General features: G+C 40.3%; 1 protein-coding gene across 1 annotated transcript; it reads left to right on the top strand.

The window, feature by feature from the left end:
- The first annotated feature begins 7,447 nt into the window (after positions 1-7,447).
- Positions 7,448-11,251, top strand: EPO (erythropoietin). The gene is made up of 5 exons (XM_036768405.1): positions 7,448-7,460; positions 8,246-8,379; positions 9,226-9,312; positions 10,679-10,858; positions 11,096-11,251. The coding sequence occupies exons 1-5, from the start codon at positions 7,448-7,450 to the stop codon at positions 11,249-11,251; spliced, it is 570 nt and encodes a 189-aa protein (XP_036624300.1).
- Positions 11,252-27,843: the final 16,592 nt, after the last annotated feature.

The raw sequence follows: 27,843 nt of genomic DNA, 5'->3' as shown, positions 1-27,843 counted from the left end.
AATAGGTGGAGTGGTGGCTGGACTAGTAACAATTCATATCAATATCTATTTACATTAAGTGAAAAGCATGGAGTGCTGGGCTTGGAGCCAGGAGACTTGAGTTCAAATCCCACCTTGGACACTTTCTAAAGGCACCCCTGGGCAAACCACTTACCCTTTCTGAGCCTCGGTTTACTCATCTGTGAAACAGTTACACCTCCCTCACAGGGTTGTTGTGAGATAACGTATGTAATGTGACACAACCTTAAATGTTGGCCACGTTATGTGTGTAAATATATGTATATACACGTACATGTGCACATGCATGTACACGCAATGTTTGGGTGCAATATGTGTGTTAGATGTATATATAATATATACACATACACTATATATAAAATATAACATGCATATTATATCTGTGTATTTTGCATTGTGTTACACGTGCATTATATACACCATGTAATATGCATACACACAGTACATACAGATATGCACAACATTCACAAAGCACTTTTCTCACCACAGTCCAGTGAGGTCCCTGCCATACATGAGAGGAAACTGGTTCAGAAAGGTTTAATAACTTGTCCACTGTAGATATACATGTATGTTGTTGTTCAGTCATTTGTCAGTTGTATCTGACTCTTCCTGACCCCATTTGGGGTTTTCTTGGCAAAGATAATAGGGTGGTTTGCCATTTCCTTCTCCAGCTCATTTTACAAATGAGGAAATTGAGGCAAACAGGGTTAAGTGACTTGCTCAGGGTCAAATTAAGTGTCTGATGCTAGATCTGAACTCAGGTCTTCCCAACTCTAGGCCTGGCACTCTCTCCACTTCACCACCTAACTGCCAATATATACATATATATACTCACATGCAGATGCACATTCACACGCATGTACATGTGCATGGACACGTATGTACACACACCCCTATACAGTGCATACACAAACATATATATACACACACACACAGAATATACATATATATATATATATATATATATATATATATATATATATATAGACACATGGTTTACAAAGCACTGCCCTCGCCACAATCCAGTGAGGTCCCTCTTTTACAGGTGAAGAAACTGTGCTCCAGAGAAGTTTCATAACTTGTCCCCAGTCACACGGCTAGTAAAATATAGGGCCAGGATTCAAATCCAGATCTTTTAACTCCATGGACGCTTCTTCAGGGGGTGATCTAAGGACACCTTGGGGGCTGAGAGAGAGAGATTGGGACTCTTGAGTTCTCTCTCCTGACGTTGTCTCTCAATGCTGCCTCAGTGTTGTCACGCAGCTCTAACGAGGACAAAGGCTCTGACCAGCGTGGATGCCTTTCCAGTTTCCCAGGGCCCGTCGAGGACGTGTAAACTGAGGTACAGCCGGCAGTTAGTTCTACTTGTCATCCCCCTCCCAATCCCCAGTTTGGTGTCTTGTTATCTCAGCTCCATTACTGCAGTGGCCTGCTCACCAATCTCTTCCCTTCTAGACACAGAACTGAGGATCTCAGGGAGGCGAGGGCCTTCACCTGAGAGAAACATGAGCCCCCCAGTCTTTCCTTGGAGACCTCCAGTGTCAGGAAGCCATTCCCCCGAGGCATGTTCTACTCTTAAATTCTTCACACGGAGCCCAAACTGACCCGCACATCCTGGGGTGGAACCCCTCAAACGTCTAATCCTTCTTCCACAGAATTACTCTTGAAATACCCGACAACAACCATCACATTAAGAGAGAGCAGGTGGCACAGTTGCACCAAGCGCTGGGCCTGGAATCAAGAAGATCTGAGTTCAAATTTGACCACAGATACATACTAGCTGTATGACCTTGCGCAAGTCTCTTAACCTCTGCCTCAGTTTCCTCAACTGTAAGAATGGGGATTATGATAGCAGGGTTGTTGTGAAAATCAAATGAGGTAATATTTGTAAAAAGTGCTTCTCGTGTGGTAGTACTATATGATTGCCTCCCAGTTCCTTTGAAGGTGTGTTGATCCTCAGATGGTTTGTTCTCAGGGCTCTTCATTATCTCAGTTGCTGCTCTGTATAAGCTGTGTATCAGAGGTTCCCAAACTTATTTGGCTTACTGCCCCCTTTAAGAAAAAAATTACTCAGCCCCCCCAACCCCAAGCTCTAATGTTTTTTTTTAATTTGCATCATTTCAAAATAATATATATTTTTAAATGATGTATCTTAAATTTAATAATTTGTTGTTAACTTGTGGGTTTTTTTCCTGCATTGAAATTTTGATGACACAATATTGAGTCATAACCATATAGTATCATATTGTAAACAAGTCATTACACGCCCATATTCCTGCCTGTGCATGCTGGACTTGACCACTAATCAGTAACAACTCGCATTTTGTGCGTTTATTTGGAAAATAATGTAATTACTACGACTTTAACTGTTACACAACAGATGAAACATGTACAAATTTTTCAAAATTCTCTTCTCTTCTTTCATTATGTTTCCACCTGCCCCTTATTTTTATTTAAGGCCTTCCCAGTTGTACCTGAGGCTCCTATTGCCCCCCTGGATAGTTCCAGCGCTCCCCCAGTGGTGTGGCGGTATTGCCCCCTTTGGGAACCTATGAGTCTACTAACTTTAACTTTCTAGCTTCTAACGTTATCCTTCCGAACATGTGGCACTTAGCTCTAGATGTGGCCTTCCTTACGAGGGCCTGTTTTCACTTCATTTATCACACTCTTGGCCCATTTTCAGCTAGATTGTTCTCAGCTGAATGGATAGGCAGCCTCTGTCCTCCTAAAATCATTCTATTGTACCACTAGGCACAGCTTGGGTCAATAATTATCATCACCATAAATGACATTTTGTATAACATTTTAACAGATTTTGTCTCGTTTGATCCTTATGACAAATCTGTGAAATAGATCGTATAAGTGTTTCTATAACTTCTATGCATAAGGATATAACAGACTCATATTCAGGGCTCTCCTGACTTTAACATCAGGACAAGATCTACATTTCCTCTTCAAAACCCTCGATAACTTCCCACTGTCTACTGAATAAAATCCAGACTCTGCAACCTTCCACCCAAGGCCCCATGCCTGGCACAGTGTTACATGCCAGAGCTACAAAAACAAAAAATGACAGTTCTTGCCTTCAAGGAGTTTTTTTCTTTTTCCTTTTTAAAAAAAAGCATGGTTCCCTTAATTTTTTTTTGAGGGGGGAAGGCAGAGCAATTGGGGTTAAGTGACTTGCCCAAGGTCAAACAGCTAGTAAGTGTGTCAAGTGTCTGAGGCCAGATTTGAACTCAGGTCCTCCTGACTCCAAGGCCACTGCTCTACTCACTGCACCACCTAGCTGCCCCTGTGGTTACCTTACTAGTAATAGGGAAGTCCAGAAGAGGGGAGAATTTAGAGGGAAACATGTTTTGGACACATCAAGTTTGAAATGTCTAAGGGATATCTAAAATATCAGAAGAGATATTGAGATACTCAGAAGTTAGTTGGTGATGTGGAAATGTAGCTCAAGAAAGAATAGGAGCTGATCTATGAATCTGCAGAGAGATAATGATTAAACCCAAATAAGCTGATGAGATCCTTAAGTGAAGATCAGAAAATGAAAAGGGCCCAGGAAAGAGCATCGGTGAGCACTCATGATTAGCAGGTGTGACATGGATGAAATACAAGAAAAGGAGATAGGAGGAAAACCAAGAGGGAGCGGTGTCAAGAAAGCCTGGAGAGGAAAGACCAATCAGGAGGAGGGTATAATCACTAAAGTGTCGAATGCTGAAAAGAGTTGCATAAAGATGAAGGATGAAACAAAAACCACTGAATTTTAGATCATTGGTAACTTTAGAGAGAGCAGCTCCGTTCCAATGATAAAGTTTGAAGTCAGATTGTGAAGGGTTTAGAAGGAAGAGGAGAGGGAGGAGAGAAAAAGAGAGATAAAGAGAGGGAGGGGGGGAGAGAGGGGGGAGAGGAGAGAGAGGAGGAGGAAGAGGAAGAGAGAGGGGGAAGAGGGGGCAAAGAGAGAGAGGAAGAGGGGGAGAGAGAAAGAGAAAGAGGGAGGGCGGGGAGAGAGAGGGGGAAGGGACAGAGAGACAGAGAGATACAGAGAGAGAGAAAGTTTGAAGAGGAAAGGAAGTGGAAGCATCTAATATGGAATGCTTTTTAAAAGAAGTTTAAGGGGATATAGATAGACACAGACAGACATAGATAGATAGATAGATAGATAGATAGATAGATACATAGATGGACAGATAGATAGTTTCCAAGGATGGGGGAGACATGGGCATGTTTGAAGGTAGCATGGTAGGACCTAGTAGATCAGTAGCTAGGAAGAGGTTAAAGATAAAAGAGAGAAAGAGCAGGGATGGGGCCCATCTGCTGGAGAAATTGAGAGAGGTTGCAATCAAAGGTGCACACAAGAGCAGTTGGCCTTGGCAAGGAGGAGGGCCACCTCTTTATGGCAGACTGAAGTGAAGGAGGAGAGAGTTAGGGAAGATGCCTGAGTGATATGAAATAAAGAGGAGGGGAGAAGTGGGAGTTCTCATTGAATGGCCTCAATTTCTTTTTCAGTGAAGAGGCAAGGGCCTTATCTGAAGATGGGTAGAAGGGGTCTTGGGGAAATCTTGGGTAGAGATGAGACTTTCTGGGACAATCACTGAGGAGAAAGGAATAGCAAATTTGGAAGGAGCAGAATGGAGAGGGCACAGTTGAGATTAGATATGTAGTGGATGCAGTCAGCATGGCTTTGTGATTTTATTCTGGTCCGTTCAATAGCAGGGAAGTGGATGTTGAGAATAATCCAGGGCTGGGACTTGGTAAGATATAATTGGTGATCTGAAAAAGGGACAAAGGATTCGAGAGTAGGGGAGAGTATAGAGTTGAGTTATTCCCCTGGGGACAAGATAAAGGAAGGAAGAGAGTATAGATGGTATATGAGTGATGACATAAGGAAGAACTGAAGGGTGAAGGAATTAGAGGTCCTAAAGAATAGGAGGTCATGAAGAACAGGGTTAGGGGTCATGGAAGTTTTATGGACAGTTAGATAAAAGTTTTATGGTCAGATAAATCAATCTTGGAGTTTTTGAACATGTTGGTGGAATGCTTGTGAGTGAGGGCAAAATCAAAGGTGTTACTCCTGTCACTGAGTGTAGCTGAGATGGAGAGGAGGAGTATGCCATGGGACCTGAATAGATTGAGGAATTGGGAAGGAAGAGTATTTGAGGGAGTATCAATATGTAGGTGGAAGTCCACTAATGTGAGGGTGAGGAGAAAAAAGATGTAAGAGAGTCTGTGGACTCATTGTGGAAGGAAGGAGAAAGTTGTGTTAGTTGATAGATATGGTCACTGGGACCTGAACTGGGGATACATTTGGTTGAACTATCTGGCCATAGGTCGCTGAATGAGAGTGGTAGAAGGATAGTCTGGAAGTGTCAATGGGAAACAAAGGAAGGGAACCAAATTCTCCCCCATACGTCAATAACTTATAGTCTTGGGATGTATTAGAATTATGTGTGTGTTTGTACATATGCAAGCACATATATGCATATAATATATATACATATTTGTGTGCGTGTGTGTGTGCATCTATACCTTCAGACTTCTACCTCTACATCTATGCCTACCTCTGCCTCTATCTCTATGTCTATCTTTACCTCTACTTCTACCTCTGGCTCTAGCTCCATCTCTATATCTATCTCTATCTCTACTTCCAAGTCTATCTTTATCTCCACCTCTACCTCTGCCTCTATCTCCGCCTCTGTCTTTATCCCTCCTCTCCCCAAAGTTAGGCTATAGAATCTTGCTAGATATATCCAGGGCTTTGCATGCTGTCTTGAGGTGTAGTGGGGAGGAGAGGGAGAGAGAGAAAATTTGGAACCCAAAAACTCGTGGAACTGAGTGTTGCAAACTAAAAATAAAAAATAAATTTATAAAAAAAACCAGGGCTTTTTTAGATCTCTAAAGAGATTTCCCAAATCAAATTGCGTAGTCCTTTACTTACGCTGTACTCTCAATTAATTCTGGTTGGAGGAACGAACATGTCATGGAGTGGAAGTGGAAGTGTGGTAATCAGAGCAACTTTTTAAACTATTTACAACTATTTACAATAACCCTGTGAGCTATGAGGGGAAGTGTTACTATTCCCATCAGACTCAGGAAATGAAGTCCCAGGGAAATGAAATGAAAAACTTAAGGTTAGTCAGAGACGAGAGATGATGATGATGACGATGATGATGGTGATGGTGGTGATGATGATGATAATTGAATTTATATAGTTTTAATTTTTATAGTACTTTAAGATTTGCAAAGTCCAGTAAACTTGCTATTCTTCCATATACTACAGAGGCATATACTGTATTCCAAGGGTTAATAAGCCACCACTTGTAAATTGGCATCACTATCCCTTCGGAGGTGACCTTTATTCCAGAGCTCCCTGACTCTGCAATCCTGCGGCTCTCAGCTAATTAATTTTATAGGTGGAAAAATCTGAAACTTGGAGAGGCTGAGGGCAATGTCACACATTCCTTCGCAGGGCAAAAGTTGTCTCTTGTTCTTGACTTGCTGGTCCAAAAATATTGGTTTCCTACCTGCCCGATGTTTCTTTTACCTGCTCTCAAACCTACATTTCTCACTTCCTAGAATCCTTATTGATATAGACAGAGAAGATGGAACCCCTAGAAATACAGTGTGGCTGTAGGAAGAAGACAAATTAAATCTACAGTGCGCTCCAGATTTAATCTGTCACTTGAACCCAGGGTCTTTTCCCGAGAACTGTATCTCTGAGAATGTAGGAGCTGTGTGCATCCTCAACCTTTCTCAGCTCACATTCTTCTATCAGAAATACTGTCCCTTACCCACTAGCCTCACCTTCAGCTGTCATCCAATCCTACAAGCTAAGAGATTACCACCTTCTCTTCCTTTCTGTCCCCAACCACCAGATCTCTCCCTTGACATATAGCCATGAGATCTGAGAACACTGGTGTCCCAACCACATTCCTCGTTGCCAGATCTTTCTCTTGTCGTAGCCAAAACGAAGACACGAGTGTTGCCCTTTGCCTGATCACTCGCCTGGCCCCCACCTCGGGCGACCCCACACGCACACACATGCTCCCACCCACCCCCACACACGCACGCACACATGCTGATAACAACCCCGACCCCCAGCCTGCAGGCAGCAGCAGTGTCCCAAGGGCTAGCCCCCAGGCGGCTGCTTTCGGCTCTCCCAGGAGCGGTTTGGTTTTTTTTTTTTTTTTGGTGGGGGGAGGGGGGATTCCTTTACCCAGGTTTAGTTAGACACCTTTCTGGGTTTGCTCACCTATTGAAACCCCTGACTTCCCAGAAGTCTTCAATCTGACACATATTCTTTCTGGGTAGTAACCCGCCTCCTTTAGAGAGCTGGGTTTGGGATCTGACCCTCTCCCAAAATGAGGGCTCCCTGCATGGGGACAGGCCAGGCTCCTGGTCTCTGAGGGTGTCGTGGCTCACAGGAATGGAGATGGGGGTTCATGGTGAGTAATCCCAGCCTCTCAGAAGCAGGGGAGCAGGCATTCAGGGTTAGTGGCTAGTGTGGGCTGGGCAAGTTACAATTCTCTTTTAGGTCCCTTGTTTGGGGAAGGATTTGGTGCTGGGGCTATTGACAGGAAGGTGACTGGGTTCAAGGACCACGGATTTGCCAAGGACCCCGGAAGGGGGAGGGGGAGCAGATGGGGCAGGACTCCACGTGCAGATTGAGAGGAAAGAGAAACTCCACTGTAAGGCATGTGCAGTGACCCCCTAGCCTGAGGGAGCAGGACATCTCAGTTCACAGGGACAAAGCAGAGGACTAGAGTGGCCAGCTTCTAGGAGACACAGCGGAGTTGGAGCTGGGATCTAGCTGAAAGGGTATCCCAAAGCAGGCTGGAAAGCAGAATGCTTAGGGTTCACTGGAGTGGGAGGTGTGAATGGGAAGGTATATGGATGCAAGGCTGGGAAGTGAACATCTGAGTTTTTGGATGGCAGTGTGCATATACTTGGGGGTTAGCTGTTAAACTGTTCTCTCAAAGCAATTCCTTATTGAGAGAAGCATTAATGTTGTGGAAAGACTGGCTCTGGAGCCAAGGGATGAAATCCCAGTTCTGATGCTACCTTTCTAAGCTGTCACTTAACCTTCTTGGCCTCAGTTTCCTCATCTGTAAAATGCAGGGTTAGACTAAATGATCTTGATGATCCCTTCCAACTCTAAGATTTTCTCCTTCATCCCTCCTCCCATGGTCACTTTCTATCTCACATTGTCTTGGCTTTTCCTCTCCACCAGAATTCCTTATTCTGCTGCAGCTGCTGCTACTTCACCTTGGAGTCCCGGTGTGGGGCTCTCCACAATCCCCCTTCTGTGATAGCCACATCCTGGAGAGGTACATCCTTGAGGCTAAAGAAGCACAGAATGCTACGGTAAGGCCCCACCCCAGGGGAAACACAGTCCAAGCCCTTTTGAATAGTAGTTGCTTAATAAATATTTGTTGAATTGTTGAACCCAAAGTTCACTTCCTAGCCCACCAATCCTGGAAATCCTCCCTATCCTCCACCCAAGTCTAGACAAGACCATTATAACTGGTGGTCAGATTCCTTCAGAGAAACAGCTGTATAAAAGAGGGAGAGCATGTATGGGAATGGGGGTGGCGGTGTGTAGAGTAGATAGCCACTATGTTATATTCATGTGAGGAAAAAATAGGAACCAGGAGGTAGAAAGCATTGGTGGAGAACATTTTGGCGGAGATTAACTGAGTCAGAAAAAGAACCCTCCTTAGTGTGGGAATTTACTACAAGCTACCCGGATTCACAGACGAGGAGTTGGGGAAACAGTCATAAGCCTGGCATGGAGGAATTGGAGAGCAGTAATAGAGTGCTTCAGTTGTCCGGACATCAACTGGAACAAACTCTGCCAAAAAGAAGGACAACTAAAAATCTGTTGACTCGGCTTGATGATAATTCCAGCTTTGAAAAGGTCTCAGGGAAGGAAGGCAGAGAACTCAGTACAATGAAGCTTGTGGAGCTTCGTTTGCCTAAGGACTTAGTTTGACAAACAGGACCTGGGTTTGATCCTTATTACCTGGGTGACTTTATGCAAGTCATTTAATCCGCCTGGGATCTCAGTTTGTGACATGAAGGAGTTTGACCAGATTACCTCTAAGGTTCCTTCCAGATCTCTGATCCTATGATGGGACGGGGACCCATTGTTAAACTGGATAAGAACCTGGAAACCCTGACCTGTTGCATTGGGGGGTTGGGGTATTTTAGGTAGCCTGCATGGAAGATTGCAGCCTGGGAGAGAACATCACAGTCCCTGATACCAGGGTGAACTTCCATACCTGGAAGAAGATGGAGGTAAGACTCTGTGCTTTCTTCCATGCTGACTTGGGGAAATGACCTCAGGATTTTGTCTGTTGTTTTTTTTTTTTAAGGACATAGCCAGGGGTAAAAGGAACAATGATAGAGAAAATTCATTGTTGGGTAGTGTAAGGATTGAGCTGGAGTAAGCCAGGAGGGGTGATAATGAGGAATTGTACTTACTGTAGTAAGAGATCCAGTGAGAATCAAGAAGAATCGAGGAATTTTCAGGATTTTGTAACTGATTGGATCTGAGAGACAAGAGAGAATGAAGAGTCAAAGATAACCCCAGGGTTACTACAAAGATAGTAACTGAAGTTAAAAAGAGAAAATTTGGAGAAAGAGAAGTTCCATTTTGGATATGTTGAGTTTGAAAGACTTCTGGGACATTAAAATAGAGATTTCCTATCAGAAGTTGAGGATATTCATCCTCCAAAAAGTCAGGGCTGGAGATAAAGATTAGGGAGTCATCTGCATGGAGGGGGTAGTTGAACCTATGGTACTCAATGGAGCTACCAAGGGAAAGAAAAGAAGGGAGGGGAAGGTAAAGAAGGTGAGAGGAGAGACCTGGGGACAAATCCTTAGGAAAATATCCACATTAAGGAGTCAGGAAGAGGATGAGAATGAGTATCTCCTTCCACTGAAAGAGAGAGAGAGAGAGAGACAGAGAGAGAGAGAGAGAGAGAGAGAGAGAGACAGAGAGAGAGAGACAGAGAGAGACAGAGAGAGAGAGAGAGACAGAGAGAGAGACAGAGACAGAGACAGACAGAGACAGAGAGAGACAGAGACAGAGACAGAGACAGAGACAGAGAGAGCTCTAAAAAGCCAGGAGGAAAACCAATCATATGGAATCTCTCAAGCCAAGTAAGGAAATATTACCTGGTAGAAGTCAATTGGGTCTAAAACTGAGAAGTCAAAAAGAATGAGGACTCAAGAAAGACCTTTGGATTTGGTGATTAGTAAGTCATTGGTGACCTTTGAAAGGGTAGTTTAGAAGAGTAGTGGGAGCAGAAGCAAGATTGTAAGGGATTGAAGAGACAGTGGGTAGTAAGGAAGTGGAGGAACTCTATATAAACAACTTTTTCAAGAAGTTTAGCCATGATGGGAAGGAGCGATATGGAACGATAGCCAAGGGTCTTAAATGGTTGCCGATATAAGGGAGCTGGTGGACAGGAAGAGATTCAAGATACATGCAAGAGAAGAGATAAAGATGCTCACAGGGAAGAGAAAAAGAGAGGCCAAGAAAAAGAAAATGCTTGAACACTGAGGCAGAGATAAGGCAAGGGCAGAGAGGAGGCCAAAGCTATTGGTGGAGGAGATGAAAATAACTTTAGGTTAGTCTGACTCTCTTCTTTCTCTTTAGATGGGGCAGAAGGCAGGGGAGGTCTGGCAGGGGCTGACCCTGCTCTCCGAAGCTGTTCTAAAAGGGCAGGCCTTGCTGGCCAACTCCTCCCAGACACCAGTAGCTCTAAAGCTCTTTGTGGACAAAGCTGTCAGCAGCTTGAGAAGTCTCAGATTCCTGCTTCGAGGACTGGGAGCACAGGTAAGGGTAGTTTGGTGGAACCACCAGGAATCAGGAGGACTGGGAACAAACTTCATTGGAACCGTGAAATTTGGAAACTCACCTCTGGGCCTTTGTTTCTTCCCTCCATGAAAAAGGGAGAAACTCTCTGCTCCCACTTGCCCTCCTAAGAGTCAACCAAAGCTCCAATTCTACCCCAGAAATTTTTCATTTGTAGGGTGCAGGTAGTTCACTAGACCTTTTCTCTCTCCTTGCCAGGAAGAAACTGTCTTCGTTCCAGATGCCCCAACAGCAGTTCCATTTCGTACCTTCACTGTTGGAACCATGGATAAACTTTTTCGAATCTACTCTAATTTCCTACGGGGAAAGCTCAAGCTGTTTTTGAGGGAAGCCTGCCAAAGAGAAGAGAGGTGACTAGTTGCTCCCCCACCTCTACTTTAGGCACATCCACCAACGCACCCTACTCAATGATACTGCTTGGGTCTATCTGTGCCATCACCGCTACCAGCACTCTCCAGAGGAACGAAGCAATCAGTGCCAGCTAGCTCATGGACACACCAGTGCCAAGGAAGATGCCTGAAGAGCAGGAGAAACTGATACTCAACTCTGAGTCCCAGGGCTATCACAATGCCAAGACAGAGAACTATGAGCTGAAGAAATCCAGCTCTAAATTGAGCCACTAGAGGAAAATACCTTAATTCATCTTGAAGACACAATGATGCCACTGTAGAAGTTTGGGGGAAGTGTGCTCCTATCTGGAGTTACAGACCAGGGAAGAAGCATTCAGGAGCTTAGGTGGCAAATAACCTGTTCCCCAGACCTGGCTAATTCACACGTTAGCCAAAGACTAATAGCTTGATGTAAGGGTGGAAGAACAGCAGAGATAGAATGGGGTCCCAGATAGGGGTATCCCTGATCTCATTGGTGTCCAAATTTTTTTGTTGTTGTCTTTATTTTTAATATTTAAGAACCTAACAGCCAAGAATGAAAAACACCAAATGTGTCTCGGCTTTTCTGTTTTCCCCTTTGATCCTGACTTCTAAAAAAAAACAAAACTGTACTGCCTCCTCCATTCTCTGGGTCCTGCCCTGGCCTGCAGCCCTGGGAAGCATGGAGGTTACAAGGGTCAAGCCCTACGTGCTGCCTCATCCCGCCTGCCTGACTTCTTGACCCTACTGGGCCTGAAGCCATAGGCTCCACCACTGTTGGTCAATAACCTGTCTCTACTCAAGGTTGTTCCCCAGGTAGCAGCTGCCAATTTCTGGCGGGAGAAGCCTTTAAAGGGAATGAGGGGGTGGGAAGAGCGCTAACTCGTGGCTAGAAAAGCACTCATGGGGGGCGGTGGGGGGCAGCTCCCAGTTCAAGGCAACTAGACACTTCCTTTGCTGCTTCTCCTCCCTAGACCCTAGACTTTGGCTCTACCTCTAATCTCTGCCACCGTTCTAGAACCCAAGCATCCCAGTATCAAGTTATACTACCTACCTCAGTTTCCCTATGTCTAATTTAATGCAGAATTTGGTTTTCCAGCTGGTATTTTTCTCTTGCCCCCTAACATCTAATTTTCTCCTCAGGCATGATGGAGAAGAGGCTTTGGAATACAACCCCTCAGTACCCCAATTCTTTCCATATTCACTCCTCCACTATCCCCCCTCAAATTCCCTGTATTCTTTTTTAAAGCTGTATTGATGCCTTTTGCTGTTATATAATATAAATATATATAAAAGAATGATTTAAAATTTTAAATTTCATTGATATTTTTTTCTTTTTATAACACTTTCATTTACAAATAGCTCTCTACCCCTTTCCTTCCCCACCAAGGCATCACTTGTGGCAAATAATAAAGAGGAAAAAAGTAGTTTAGCAAAACTAATCAACATGTCAACATCAGACAATATAAACAACATTCCATGCCCACAGTCCCTAGTCTCTGCAAAGAAGGAAGGAAGATGTATTTTCTTATTTCTTCTCTGAAGGCTAAGCTTGATTCTTATAAACTTTTTTGTTCTATCCATTTATACTTTTGTAGTCATTACATCACATTCATTTCTGATTCATTTCCTTCCCTGCTCCCTTACCCAGTGAATCTTCTCTTGCAAAGGGGAAAAAAAAGGAGCAAAACCAACCAACACCAGTAAATTCTCCAACCGTAGTCCTTCAACAGAAAAGAGACAAGTAAATATCTTTATTCTTGGTTCCTACCTCATTTAACCTTGGGTAATCCTTCTTGAAACCCTACCCAGAAGTGATATTCTCAGCTACCCACTCAGATGCTATTACCAGATTGGATCCAAGTATTGGAACTTGGGGACATATACTGTCCAACTCATCGACTGTACCTGTTTTCTTTTAAAAAATGAAAGAGATCAGCCCTATAAATACTTAAGTGGAAAAGATGGTTAGAAATCCCCCAAAAAGGAGGTTAAGAAGAAATGGGAAATGGGATAGAGGAGGTGAGTGAAGGGTACTGAAACAAAGAAGTAAAAGGATACTGTCTTGAATCCCCCTGATGGTTACCCAAGTCCCCTGTGCAATGCTGGCCTCTGCTGGTCCAGTAGGGAAATGTTATAGGAATCAATCGATTAGTCAAAGAAGCATTTATTATATGTGCCAAGCACTAGGGGGACAAAGAAAAAGAAAAAATAATCCCTGCCCTCAAAGAACTTACGTTTGAATGAAGAAGATGACATGTTCATAAACAGATATACATATAGTGTAAATAACAAGTATTATTATTAATAATAGTACAAAGTAACCTTTGAGGGGAAGGCTTCCTGCATTAAGATAGCATTTGAGCTGAATCCTGAAGAAAGCTAGAAATCTTAAGAGATGAAGGCAAAGGGGGAAAATGCAGGAACCACATTTAAACCTGGTATTCTGTGCCTAGTCACCTGAATCTTTCCAGCCAATTCTTTCCTCACCTAGTCTCTATTCCACTCCTAAGGACCCAGATACTCACCCTGCCAGTTCCTTATACTTTATCTCTCAGGATTCAAGTACTCTGACTCCAGGTTTTGTCTTTTTTCCATCTAATTAATAAATCGACAGGATAATACAAATTACATATATGTTTGATGTTATTGACTTGCCTCAAGTAGCTAACAACCTAGTTGGCATGGAAAAACAAATATGAGCAAATGAATTAAGAATAAAAGATAGCATATGACTGAATTGTAGTCTACTGCCACTGCCCTGGACTCCCTTCTTTTAACCTCCTGTGAAGGTTAGATGAATGAGCAATACTTTTCACTTCATCCTTTCTGGGAGTAGGAGGAGCTGAATCCTCCCAAACCAGGCTTGTCTCCACCTGGGGATTTGCCTTTCAGTGGACTTCTCTAGCTACAGATCTTTTTTTTCATATTCTTTTTCTCTCTGGAAATTAGCCCCAAGTGTCCGTGTTCAATTGACCTGGTAAAGTGAGGAACAAAGACTTGGTTATGTTCAGAAGCAATAGCCTAGATCTACTGAGATTCCTTCCTCTACTAATTTGGAGAGTTTTTTTAATGCAGATTCTTAATATGGGCTATTAATAAAATTAATAGCTCATCAACTCTTTCTTCCTCCCCCTCCTCCCAATCCATCTCTGATGCTAAACTGAGAAGGATACTTCCTAGCCAATTAAATTCTGCAAGAGTTCCACAGCCCCATTTTCCATCTATGAATGCATTTAATTGTATACACAACAAATGAGATTATGAGATTGATGTTATTCTTTCACTAAAGAAAATACGACTTAAAGTATTATTGAAATGGTAAGGAATAGCTTTAAATAGGTAACTTTGAATTCAAACTTCTTTTCAGATAAAAAAAGAGAAGGGAATATATAATAAAGAAAGTAGAAAGAAGAAGGTATTCCATTAGCTTCTTGGATTCTTGGCAGGGTGAATGTTCATTAAGTACAGGATTTGTCTCTCACTCTGGTCATTGCTGTCCTTTCTCCCTCTGGTGGACGAAGATGCTAGCTATCTTGGTGGAGCCTGGACAAATTTAACACTATTCTCTGCATATGCTGCCCACCTGTCTCTATGTACCCCCTCTGCCCGCACCCCAACCAATATCCCTATACAAATTCATCAAAAAACTATCCAGGTTGCCTGGCAGAACCATGTTCTGTCATCCATGCTATGCCATCATTCTGTAAATTAGGCAGAGAAGCAAAAAAATGAACTCCAGTATTCTACTAGGATTTGGAATTTCAATGTCCCTTTTGGAATTGGTTGTGATAGAGTTAGGTTTGGCAGCTGGAATTGTGTAGCATAGAACCAAAATACACCAATACATAAGAGAGCAAAGATGATAAACCCAAATATACATCAACAATATATACAGTAGTTCTTGTCAATATAGCTGCCTGAAAGAGAGACAAGTCCCAAACTCCCTTATAGCTAGCCTAGTGGAAAAAGAAAACACAACCAAAACTGAAATTCTGCACTTGACAGAATGACAACCAAGAAACCTAATATACTACAGTTAAGTGATTTTTTCTGCCTCAGAACTGCACAAAGTTAAACAGAAGGCCGTGGGCAATAGACCTACCCCCAAATCTCTAGTCATCACATATGCCTCCTAGCCCAAGCAGGACTGGAAGAAGAGGAGAGGTCTTCCTTGAGAAAGCCCCAGTGAGATGATTACCATTGAAATAGAAGAGTGCTTCATTAAGGTAGAAGAGGTAGGACTGCCCAGGCCCAGAGGTTATGAGTTATCACCTCACGCCTACCAGATTGGCTAATATAAAAGAAAATGATAAATGTTGGAGGGGAAGTGGAAAATTGGGTCACTAATACATTGTTGATGGAGTTGTGAACTGATTCAGTCATTCTGGAAAACAATTTGGAACTATGCCCAAAGGACTTTGACTCATCAATATCCCTACTGGGTCTGTATGGCAAAGATTTAAAAAAAGGGTGGGGGAGACCTATTTTGTACAGGGTATTTATAGTATCTCTTTTTGTGATGGCAAAGAATTGGAGATTGAGAGGATGCCCATCAGTTGGGGAATGACTCAACCAGTTGTGTTTTATGATTGTAATGGAATATTATTGTGCTATAGGAAGTGATGAACAGGCAGATTTCAGAAAAACCTAGAGAGATTTACATGAACTGATGCAGAGTAAAGTGAGCAGAACCAGGAGAACATTGTACATAGTAACAGCAACATTGTATGATGAGCAACTTTGAATGACTTAGCTCTTCTCAGCAATAAAATGATCCAAGACAATCCCAAAGGACTTGTGATGAAAAATGCTGCCCACCCCCAGAGAAAGAACTGATGGAGTCTTTTTTAAAAATTTTTTTATTTTTAGTTTACAACACTCAGTTCCACAAGTTTTTGAGTTCCAAATTTTCTCCCCCTTCTTCCTCTTCCCCCTCCCCCCCCAAGACGGCATGGAATCCAATATATGTTCTACGTATACCTTGGCATTAAACTTATTTACACAATACTCAAGTGGCAAAGAAGAATTATGATCAATGGAGTGAATCATGAGAAAGAAGAAACAAAACCAGAAAAAGAAAAGAAAAAAAAAGAGAGAACAAATAGTTTGCCTCAATCTACATTCAGACTCTGTAATTCTTTCTCTGGATATAGATAGCTCTTTCCATCATGAGTCCTTTGGAGCTGTCTTTGAACCTTGTATTGCTGAGAAGAGCCAAGTCTATCAAAGTTAGTCATCACAGAAGCAATATGTCTGTGGTTGTGTACAGTGTTCACCTGGTTCTGCTTCCCTCACTCAGCATCGGATCACGTAGGTCTTTTCAGGTTATTATGAAGTCCATATGTTCCCCATTTCTTATGGCACAATAGTATTCCATTACATTCATATATCACAACTTGTTCAGCCATTCCCCAATTGATAGACATCCCCTTGATTTCCAATTCTTTACTACCACAAAAAGAGCTGCTATAAATATTTTTGTACATAGAGATCACTTTCCCACTTGTGTGATCTCTTTGGGATACAGCCCTAGAAGTGGTATTGCTGGGCCAAAGAGTATGCACATTTTTATAGCCCTTTGGGCATAGTTCCAAATTGCTCTCCAGAATGGCTGGATGGGTTCGCAACTCCATCAACAATGCAACAGTGTTCCAATTTTCCCACATTCTCTCCAGCATCTACAATTCTCCTGTTGTGTCATGTTAGCCAATCTGACAGGAGAGACAATGGTACCTAAGAGTTGTTTTGATTTGCATCTCTCTAATCAATAGTGATTTAGAGAGTTTTTTCATATGACTACAGATATCTTTAATTTCTTCCTCTGAAAACTGCTTGTTCATATCCTTTGACCATTTATCAATTGGTATTATCAACTGGACTTGTATTCCTATAAATTTGACTCAGTTCTTTGTATACTTTAGAGATGAGGCCTTTGTCAGAGATACTGGTTGTAAAAATTCTTTCCCAATTTTCTGCTTCCCTCCTAATCTTAGTTGCATTGGCTTTGTTTGTACAAAAAACTTTTCAATATGACATAATCAAAATTATCCATTTTGCATTTCTTAACATTCTCTATCTCTTGTTAGGTCATAAATTCTTCCATTCACCACAAATCTGACAGGTAAACTATTCTTTCTTTCTTTCATTCATTTCTTCCTTCCTTCCTTCCTTTCTTTCCCAAAATGAAAAATATGGAAATATATTTTACATGATTGCATATATATAACCTATATCAGATCGCTTACCATTTCAGGGGTGGGAGGGAGAGGAAAGGAGAGAGAGGATTTGCAACTCAAAATAGAAAAAAAAACCTGAATGTCAAAAATTGTTTTTACATGTAGTTGGGGAAAAATAAAATATTATTAAAAGAAGAAATATTAGATGAATATCAAAAGACTAAAAAAATAGAATAAAATGAAAGATATCCACTATCAAAAACTACTGACCTGGAAAATAGGACAAGGAGAGATAATTGAAGAATCACTGGACTTCTTGAAAAGCATATTGTTGTTTTTTTTAAAATCTGGACACTATATTTTCAGAAATTGTAATTGAAAATTTCCCATTGTAATACAATAATGAGCAGATGGATTTCAGAAAAACCTGGACTTACATGAACTGATGCTGAGTGAAGTGAGCGGAACCAGGTGAACATTGTACACAGTGACAGCAACATTGTGCGATGACCAACTTTGATAGACTTAGCTCTTCTCAGCAATGTAGTCCAAGACAATTCCAAAAGACTCATGTTGGAAAATGCTATCCACATCCAGAGAAAGAACTATGGAGTCTGAATTCAGATTGAAGCATGCTATTCTCTCTCTCTCTTTTTCCCTTCTTGTATTTTTTCCCTTCTGTTCTGATTCTTCTTTCACAACATAACTTAACGTCAAAATATGTTTAATATGATTGTACATATATAGCCTATATCAGATTGCTTGCCATTTTGGAGAGGGAGGAGGAGAAGGAGAAAAAAATTTGGAACTCAAAATCTTATAAAAGTGAATGTTGAAAACTAAAAAAAAAGAAACCAATCTTTTTTTTTTCTCTTTTTGCCTGTAACTATTCACTCAATTTCTTTTCTTGTCTTATTGCTACAGGTAGCATTTCTAGCAATATATCAAATAATAGTAGTGATAATGGACCTCTTTGTTTTACCTTTGATATTATTGAGAAGACCTTTAGTTTATCTCTGTTACTTATTGTGTTTCCTCTTGGTTTTAGGCAGATACTATTTGCCACACTGATTTCTTAATTTCACATTATTTCCTTTGCTTGTTAGGGTTTGTTTGTTTAACAGAAATGGGTGTTAAATTTTGTTTAAAAGTTTTTTTGTATCTACTGATACAATTATGTAATTTCTGTTATGTTACCATCCTATGTTATTGGTATACATCCAACTTGGTCATTGTGTCACACATCTTTTTGATACGAAGGTGGAAGCACTTTGCTATTATTTTACTTTAAATGTTTGTATTAACATTCATTAAGAAAATTGGTCTAAAATTTTCTTTCTCTGTTTTGTCTCTTTGTCATTTAGGTTGTCTTAGAAGGAATTTGATAGAATCCTTTCTTTTATTATTTTTGCAAACAGTTTACATCATATTGGAATCAGTTGTTCTTTGAATGTTTGAAAGAATTTGCTTGTAAATCCTTCTGGTGCTGGGATTATTTTCTTTGAGACTTTTTGAATTTCTTTTTCTGAGCTTGGGTAATTTAAATTCTCTATTTCTTGTTCTGTCAATTTTTGCATTTTGTATTTTTGTGACAATCATTTGATCATTTAAAGAATCAATTTTATTGCCACATAATTGGCCAAAATAGTTTTTAATAATATAATTTACTTCTCCATTTGCTATGAGTTTTCCTTTTCCCTTTTTTATGCTGGTAATTTGGCTTTCCTCTTTCTTTTCCTACAATCATACCAACTCATTTTTATCTATTTTACTGTTAAAAAAATAAAATTCCAGTTTTATCACTTAATTTTTCATTCAATTTTGCTAATCTCTTGTTTGAGTTTGAGAATTTGCATTTTGATGTTTACCTAGGTTTATTTTTAATTGTTGCTTTTTAGTTGTTTTTTTTAAGTTGCAAGTCAAATTTGTTAATCTGTTCTTTCTTCCTTTTGATGATAAAAGTGTTTAGAGATAAATTTTCCCCTAAAGATTGCTTTAGCTGCATCTCACAATTTTGTTAGATTGTCTCATTTTTTGTTATTTCTTTGGTGAAATGATCTGTTGGTTCTATAATTTGTTTTTTTGACTAACCACTTATTTAGCATTAAGTTATTCAGTCTCCAATTGATTTTAAAACTTTTTTAAAGGGCTCTTAATTGAATATAATTTTATTGCATTGTGGTCAGTAAAGGATGCCTTCATTATTTAATATTTTTATTATGTTATGGTTCATAAATGATGTAATAATGTAAATTTCCACCTTTTCATATTTATTTGCCATTTTTCCATGACTTCAGATAAGGTCCATTTTAATAAAAGCACTATGTGTACTTTGTATGTATTTTCTTTTGTGATCGCACCATAAAGTGTCATAAATCTTTTAGCTATAATTTTTTACAACATATTTATAATTTGATATCTCATCTTTTGCCTATATTTTTGTTAGATTTGTCCAACTCAGAGAGAAACATTAAAGTCTTCTGCCATAGTTGTGTTACTATATATAACTTTTTGAAATTTAATTAATTTTTCCTTTTTTAATTTAGATGCCATACCAGGAACATGTGAGTTTAATATCTATAATGGTTTGTCTTCTATGACTCTTTTAAGCATTATGTAATTTCCTCAGCTTATTATATTGTGAATTCTTATTTTTGCTTTGTGTAATAACATGATTGCCCTCTTGCTTTTTTGTATTCACCTTATGCACAATAAATTTTGTTCTGAACTCTCATTTTTAGATAATGTATGTCTTTGCTTTCTAATGTATTTCTTGTAAGCAATAGATTGTGTTTTTTTTTACCCAATCTGTCACCTTCTTTCATTTTATTGGATTTTTAAAAAAAACTTTTAAATTCTTTTAAAAGTTTAAATCCATTTAGAATTATGAGAGTTAGGGTTAGAAGATGGCATTGTGCTAGACCCAGATCCTCCCTCTCTCCCCCAAGCACTCTACCTGGGTTTTCTTAGAGATATGCCACTCTACTAGATCAAAGAAATGATAGCCTCTGGACACCCCCACCCAAACTAGGAATGCACAGAGGAAATCCTAGAGTCTTTTGAGATACCGGGATAGACAAGCCACAGCAGGTTGAAAGAGAAAAGCAGAGAGAGCTAGCTAGGCACAAGCAGCTGACTGTGGAACCTTCAGAGCAGTTCCAGAACATCTGGCCTGAGCTCTTCAGTGACCAAGAGCAGAAAAGCCCACACCTTCCTAAGGCCAAGGTTTCTGGAGAGTGACTTTGGGTTATTCTGGATGGTCAAGCATAGCACTACCTGCCCAAGCCGAAGACCACCATAGCCTGAACCTTCCCCAAAGTGACTGGCTGCCTGAGCCTGCTTCAGAGGGAGCAGATTCAGGGTATTCTATGCAGGTCTAACCCAGGACTCTCAAAAACAGAATCTGAGGCTAGACCAGTCCCAAAAGCTTGAACTCATCCCCATCTTAGCAGAAAAATCAACCTTGGGATATTGGAGTTAGGATCCAACATGGCACCAGTGCCCTCAACCAAACTTCAGGAGAAAAGGCCTAGGTAAAATCCAGCCTGAGCAGTCCCTGGAACCTATGATGAGAGCCCAACATGAAGATAACTCCTGAATTCAGCAGCAAGGGGGAAGGACCACAGTTGGAGCTTACAGTAGTGAGAGGTCCTGTGATAGGAGGGGGTACCCAGGTAGAGCCTAGCACCAAAGCACCCCCAGAGTCCCTTTAAGTAGGGGCCTAGCCTGGGCCACTATACTTGATTGGATGGACCCTGCCCACACCATTCAGTTCTGTGTCTTGACTTAAACACAGATTCGAAAACAGATTTCCTACCACATAAGCAAACCAAAGAAAACTGAATGGTATAAGGAAATACCTTATTTTGAGAGACACTCAGGGGGTCCTCTAAACCCTGAAGAGAATAGTGACCCCACAGCAAGTCTAGGTAAAATCTCAATTTAAAAAATATCTTGGCCAGAGGTACTGCAGAAGTACCTGGAGGAAATGAAAAAAGAGATATCAAACAGAAAAGATGGAAGGGAGAAAATGTAAGGAAAACTGACACATTAGAACAGAAGGTAGGAAGTGAATGCTTTGAAATGCCTCAAGAAATGAATGCCTCAAAAATTAGAATGAGCCAGACAGAAAGCAACTTATCAACGATACAAGAAGAACCAACAAAACAACAAAAAAGAGGAAAATCTTAAAATGAATATTGAAATCAACTGACCTGGAAAACAGATCAGGAAAAGACAGCCTAAGAATTAGTAGACTCCAAAAATCATTATCAGAAAAGAAGGTATAGATGGTATATTTCAGGAAATTATAAAAGAAAATTGTCTAGAACTCTAAGAACTAGAAGTCAAAATGAAACTAGAAAGAATCTACCAGTCCCCTCTGGAAAGAAACCCCAAAATGAAAACTCCCAAGAACATCAAAACCCAAATCTGGAGTTTCTAGGTCAAAGAAAACAACCAACCAACCAAAAAGGAGTATCTACCAAGAAGCCACAATAAGGATTCCACAAAATTTAGCTGATACCAGCACAAATAAAAGGAAAGCTTAGAATACAATATTCCAAATATTCCAAAAGGCAAGAGATAAAGAACTACAACTAAGGATAACCTATCTGACAAAACAGTATAATACTGGGATAGAAAATTTTCAAGCATTACTGGGGAAGTGACTAGAATTGAGTAGACATTTGGAAATGGGAATTCAGATGTCAAGGGGAACAAAAAGGTATATATGTTTGTATAATTGAAAGGGACTATGTGGAGATTCCCACATACAGGGAAGATAGGTCGTGCAGTGGATAGAGCACTGAGCCTGGAGCTGGAAAGACTTGAGTTCAAATTCAGCCTCAGACACTTAGTAGCTGTGTGACCCTGGGCAAGTCACTTAACCCTGTTTGCTTCTATTTCCTCATCTGTAAAATGAGCTGGATAAGGAAATGGCAAATCACTCCAGTATCTTTGCCAAGAAAACCCTAGACAAATGGCTGAACAACATGTGGAAATTAAGTGTTTACATATTAATGAGGGATAAAGAACAAATGTCTTCACTAATGTATAATGCAACGTAATGTAATACAACACAACATAATTATATTTTACACAGTATACTATACATGTAATATATACACAATACATAATTGTAACGTAACTGAAATAGTAGTCAAAAATGTAATTTTAAAAGAACATTTGAGAATAAAGTGTTTACATAACATATGTGCAATATATCATATTATGCTGTATTATACTATATCTTATCACATAATTAACTAAACATCATAGAGAAGAAAGGTTCAAATGCCAGGGAGTCTGTGGGTAGTTTTTTTTTTCTATTTTTTAATGGTCTTAGAAGAAAACAAAAATGGTAGAGACAAAGGATTACATTGGGAAAGAAAGGAGGAAGAAGGGGCAGGAAAACACTATTACATAAAAAGATGTATAAAATGAAGAATATATAGTCATGGAGGAAGGAGTAGGGGGGAATAGGTATCCAGTGAATGTCATGTTCGTCTAAACCAGAAAAAAGACTGAGCAAAACTGTGTGTCTATATGCCCACCCACATTCGCTAGTGCGCATGCATGCACACACACACACACACACACACACACACACACACACTGGAGCATTTGAATTTCCTTCATATATGAATGTCTTCCTTTTTGCTACTTGTAAAATTTGTTGTCATTAAAATTGTCAAATTTAACCACTAGATGTCTTGGATTTTGAAATATAAGATATGTTGTTGCTTTCCCTTGAGGTCATGTGAAGATCCTTTTGATTTGTGCTTTGTTTTCTGTATTCAGAATTACTAGACATTTTCTTATATTGTGTATTATTTCTTACATTCTGGTGTTCAGATTTTTTGACTTATCATGTTGTTCTGGAAGACTGTGACTCTTAGGTTGTAGCTACGCAACCTAAGATGTCTTCAAAATCAATGGCTTTTGCTTGTATGGAGATCATGTATTCTTTTAACATTATTGCTTTTTGCTTTCCTTTTTCATTTTCCTTTTCCAAATTGTCCTTCATTTCAGAATATTTGTATTCTCAATCTGGTGTTCTAAAGAAAGCAAAATTTGAATCAAGTTTTTCTATTATGCTAATTATTTCTGCTATGTAGTTGTTAAATTCTGCCATTTATTCTCTTCTGACTTTATCTCAAGGTTTTTCACTTCTCTGTTAAAACATTATGGAACAGTTTGCTACAAGATTTATTTAGAGAGGTTTGTAATCTTTTGGATATTTTGGTACTCATCTTCCCTTGTAGTTTTAGTGTCTTCTTTGTTGATTTTTCTGCTGGTGCTCTAGGTTTCTAACTGAATTTTCTCTTTCTTGAAATCTTTGGTGCTTTTTTTAAGCCTTGTATTTCCTCATCACTCACTTTGCTGGTGAGTTTACCCTGAGGCATGCACACACATGTACTCTGTGTGTATATGCATGTGTGTGTGTGTGTGTGTGTGAAAGAGAGAGTGTACACATGGCAAGGACAAATAAGGAGAATAGAGGAATGAGGGAAGAGGAGAGTGAGGCCTCTGGGTTGAGAGTTCTCCAAGAAAGGTCCATTTTTTTTTATCCCCTATGTCTGGAATGGCTCCTTCATTATCTCAATTCAAAAGCTCCCTTTACAACCCAATCTTCCCTTCAATCTAAGGACCCTAAGTGCTCCCATTATTTCCTACCCAAATGGCCTTAATCATTCTCTAAATTTATGTCTTCAGAGAGGCTCAGTCTGTAGAACCTTTGCAAGAATGATGAATTGTGTCAGGAGCAGAAAAGAGACCACTTTACCTGCAAATGTAAATTGGTTAGTGGGGAGAGCTCTTTTCTGAGTCCCCTCAAGTATAGCCCAAGTTTCAAGTCTGGAACACTTGAATAAGACCCTTCCTGTTGGAGAGAATGAATACCAGATATTGCCTGCCTATGTGAAGGACAGAGCTGATATAAGAATTTTGGGGAGTCTGAAGAAATTCTCCTTTTCTTCTTTGAACTTGGTTGATGAACTTGGTTCCAGACTTTCTTTGGAACTGACTCCAGATGGAGAAAAAAAAGACATGTAGGAGACTTTGATGTCAAGTTGAGAGATGAAGGGTGAAAGAAAGGGGAGCAGGGGATATTACTCTGACCTTTGAGGTTCCAGACAAAGACCACTATTATTTCTCACCTCCAGTCCCACTCCAACCTTAGTAACCTTTCCTTAGCTGATGCTGCCATTTGACCTTCCTTAGACCTACTTCTCAACATGTTACTGATTTCCAGTTTGTCTTCATAGATACTTCAGGGAATTTCCCCTTGTGTGGGATCAGGGTTTCTCTTTCAGTTGAGCTATCTTGGTCCTAGTGGGAAAACTCACTCACTCTGTGTATTTTCTGGTTAATTCTAATCTGTATAACTTCTTCAATTTCTGTTTGCTAGCTGCTTGGATAAATGGATTTACCAGCTATTCACTATTTGTGATGGTCTTTTGTGTAATAAGCATTTGATGGGAAGGAGTTGAACCCATGGATATAATCTTGGGTTAACCCCTTCTCTTTCAAGGGAAAGTTGCTTGGACCTAAAACAAACATTTCTTTAGATCAGCAATATATAAAGAAGTAGGTAGATGCAATTTTCATCCTATATGTCTCTCTCATTTGGAGAAGAGATTGTTCAGTTTCATGACTTCTTCTCTTGCTCCCCTCCAGGCAGGAATCATCCTTACATTACCCAACTTCCCCTGCAAGTGTGAACCTACTTATCAAGGAGAGCTTTTTCTCTAAACCCCAGGAGGTCCCTAAACCCTCAGGTGAAAACATTTCCCCAAGATTTTCCAGCCCTCAAACTTTGTTCCTATCAGGAACTTTAAAACTATATTTCTCATGAGTTTAGGGATAGCAATAAGCTTCCAGATGGTAACTTAAAGAGGATTATAAGAATTATAATTCCATACACCTCCTTCTTCTTCCCTTTACCAAATTCTTTTCTCTTTTTCCCTTCCCTAAATCAAAGAATCCTAGTTCAGTCTTCCACTGTCAACTAAGTCTCTACTTCACCAGTTGAAATTTATGTCCCCCCATTCCCTATTACCTATCTGCTGACTCCTCTTTTTCCCATTTCTACCTACTGAGGACTAAAATTTCAATGAGCTACCAGATGACAGCCCAGGCCAGAGGATCAGCTGAATAAGGAGGCCACCAATGATATTGTAACTACTACATGTTCTGAAGCATGAAGAGCCTCTCAACCCAAACCCCACGACAACTTCAACACTTAACAAGCCACTGGGACTAATATCTCTCCTAGACAAAGAACTAATGCTTCTAGAGACTGATAGGAAATGTTTTCCTGGTGGGTTGGGAACAAGAGAACTAAACAGAGCAGAGTGTCTCCTTACTGATTCTTCCTACCCTTCAACTCAGTTCAGTTCGACAAATATTTATTAAATGTTTGCTATATCAAGGGCTCCAAAGTGCTGAGAATACAAAGATAGTTAAAACACTTTACTTTCAAGAGGTTTAAGACATAATGGGGGATAAAAGAGGTAGGGATGTATAGTGGAAAGAACGCTGGATTTGGACTCAAAACACCTGGATTTGAATTCTAATCCTGCTATTTTTTTTTCCCTTAATGTGTATGACTTTGGGAAAGTCACTTTACTTCCCCAGACCTCAGTTCCTCTGTTAAATGAAGGGATTGGACTAGATGATATTTAAGTTTCTTTCTAGCTCTGAGTACTATGGTCTTACATATATGAATTAATATCCCTCAGTCCCCAGACTACATCAACCAACCTCACTACCCTGCTGGTGAATGCTGATGCATACTGCAGTAGTCATACTAGGTATGGCCAGTATCTATATCTACAGGAAGAGCATGAAGATAATCAGGGAAACAAGGATGGACCAAGGAAATGAGGTTAGAGGCTCGGCTTGGGGAGTCCCATCAACTTGCCTTTGTGTCTATTCCCTACTTTCTAACAGGAAAGAAATTCAAATCAAACACAAAGAGGGTGACAAAAATTAGACCTGGAAGGTCCTTAAATAGGGTTAGAGAGCCAAAGGTTGGGTGCCAGGTGCCTCCTTCATATATTGCTCCTAAGTGCACCATCAGGATCATTAAGTTCTGAGTATGGAAAATAAAATATTTATTTATGAAACATGGCTCTTTATATCGTTCTGGAAGAGATATGAATATGTAATTCAAGTCTGGGGTGTTAGGAAAGAGAGTTCTTCATCTAGAAACATATATTATATATAAACATATGTATATATAACCTAAGGATATATGCATATATGCATATGTATATGTGTACACATGTGCACACAGGTATACACACATGTATGCACAATACATATACCTGATATCAAAGTTCCTAAATATGTCTGCATATATGTGCATATATATCTATATGTACATGTATATACACATATGTATACAGAGAGATTTATATGTATTTAGGAACTTTGATATCAAATTGGGGGACGAGGAAAGATGTTAGAAGAAAGGTAGAGTATGAGGAGGAGAAAAAAGGTGGAGCAAAGCCTTAGACCCCAGTAACCTTTCCATTTGACCTGTCCTAGACCTGCTTCCCTCAAGAACCCAGCTATCCCTGACCTCCCCAGTCAGAGGTAGTCGACTGTGATTCTGAGAAGGGGGGTCAAAGGCCAGATCGGACACCACCCTGATCACAGTATTGATTACCAGATAGCGAGATATTCCCCCTCTCCCTCTGAAGGGAAGCATGCCTCTAATCCCTCATTCCTCATCTCCATTGCTCTAAAAGTTTTGCTAGTTGCTATGGAGACTGGGAAATAAGCCCTCGATGAAAAGAACCTGAGCTCAGGTCAAGGGTATCAAGACTATCTGAGCCAATTTTACAGACCCTGGGCATCCTACTTCCACACCTCGAAGTCCTGGGCTAGCCTTCAGCTCATGCCACCTCACAGTCACAAAGCTCTTTGCTTTCTGCTTCCTTCTGCTGATCTCCACCATCCCATATTCAGGTACAAAGAGGGGGCAGCCATCCAACTCTTGGATGGAAAGGGTAGCTAGGAATAGGGTTAAGAGGAAGGATATATGCATCCTGATGTAAGATGCTGCCCACTTACACATGGGAACAGTATGATTGTTGAAAAAGTAAAAAAAAGAAAAAAAGACATTGGTGTAAGAAAAAAAGATAAAAATCAGCTTGTGAAGAAACAGATGAAGTGTTGAGGAGAGACACTGATTGTTCTGAAGACCAGATAGAGAACTGCCCTCACAGATGAACTACTGAAAGGACCTGTTTGAATGCAGATGAAGGATTGAGATAAAGATGGCTGCAGGCCACTGTGGTCCATCAGTTCATTTGTATATGGCTATTTTAGAGTTTTGAGGTTTATAGCTGAAAATATTACAAACCAATTAAGTGTTTGGAGAATGCGA

The sequence above is a fragment of the Trichosurus vulpecula genome, chromosome 7 (assembly GCF_011100635.1).
Source record: "Trichosurus vulpecula isolate mTriVul1 chromosome 7, mTriVul1.pri, whole genome shotgun sequence".
Taxonomy (NCBI): domain Eukaryota; kingdom Metazoa; phylum Chordata; class Mammalia; order Diprotodontia; family Phalangeridae; genus Trichosurus; species Trichosurus vulpecula.
This window is presented reverse-complemented; position numbering and strand designations above follow the sequence as displayed.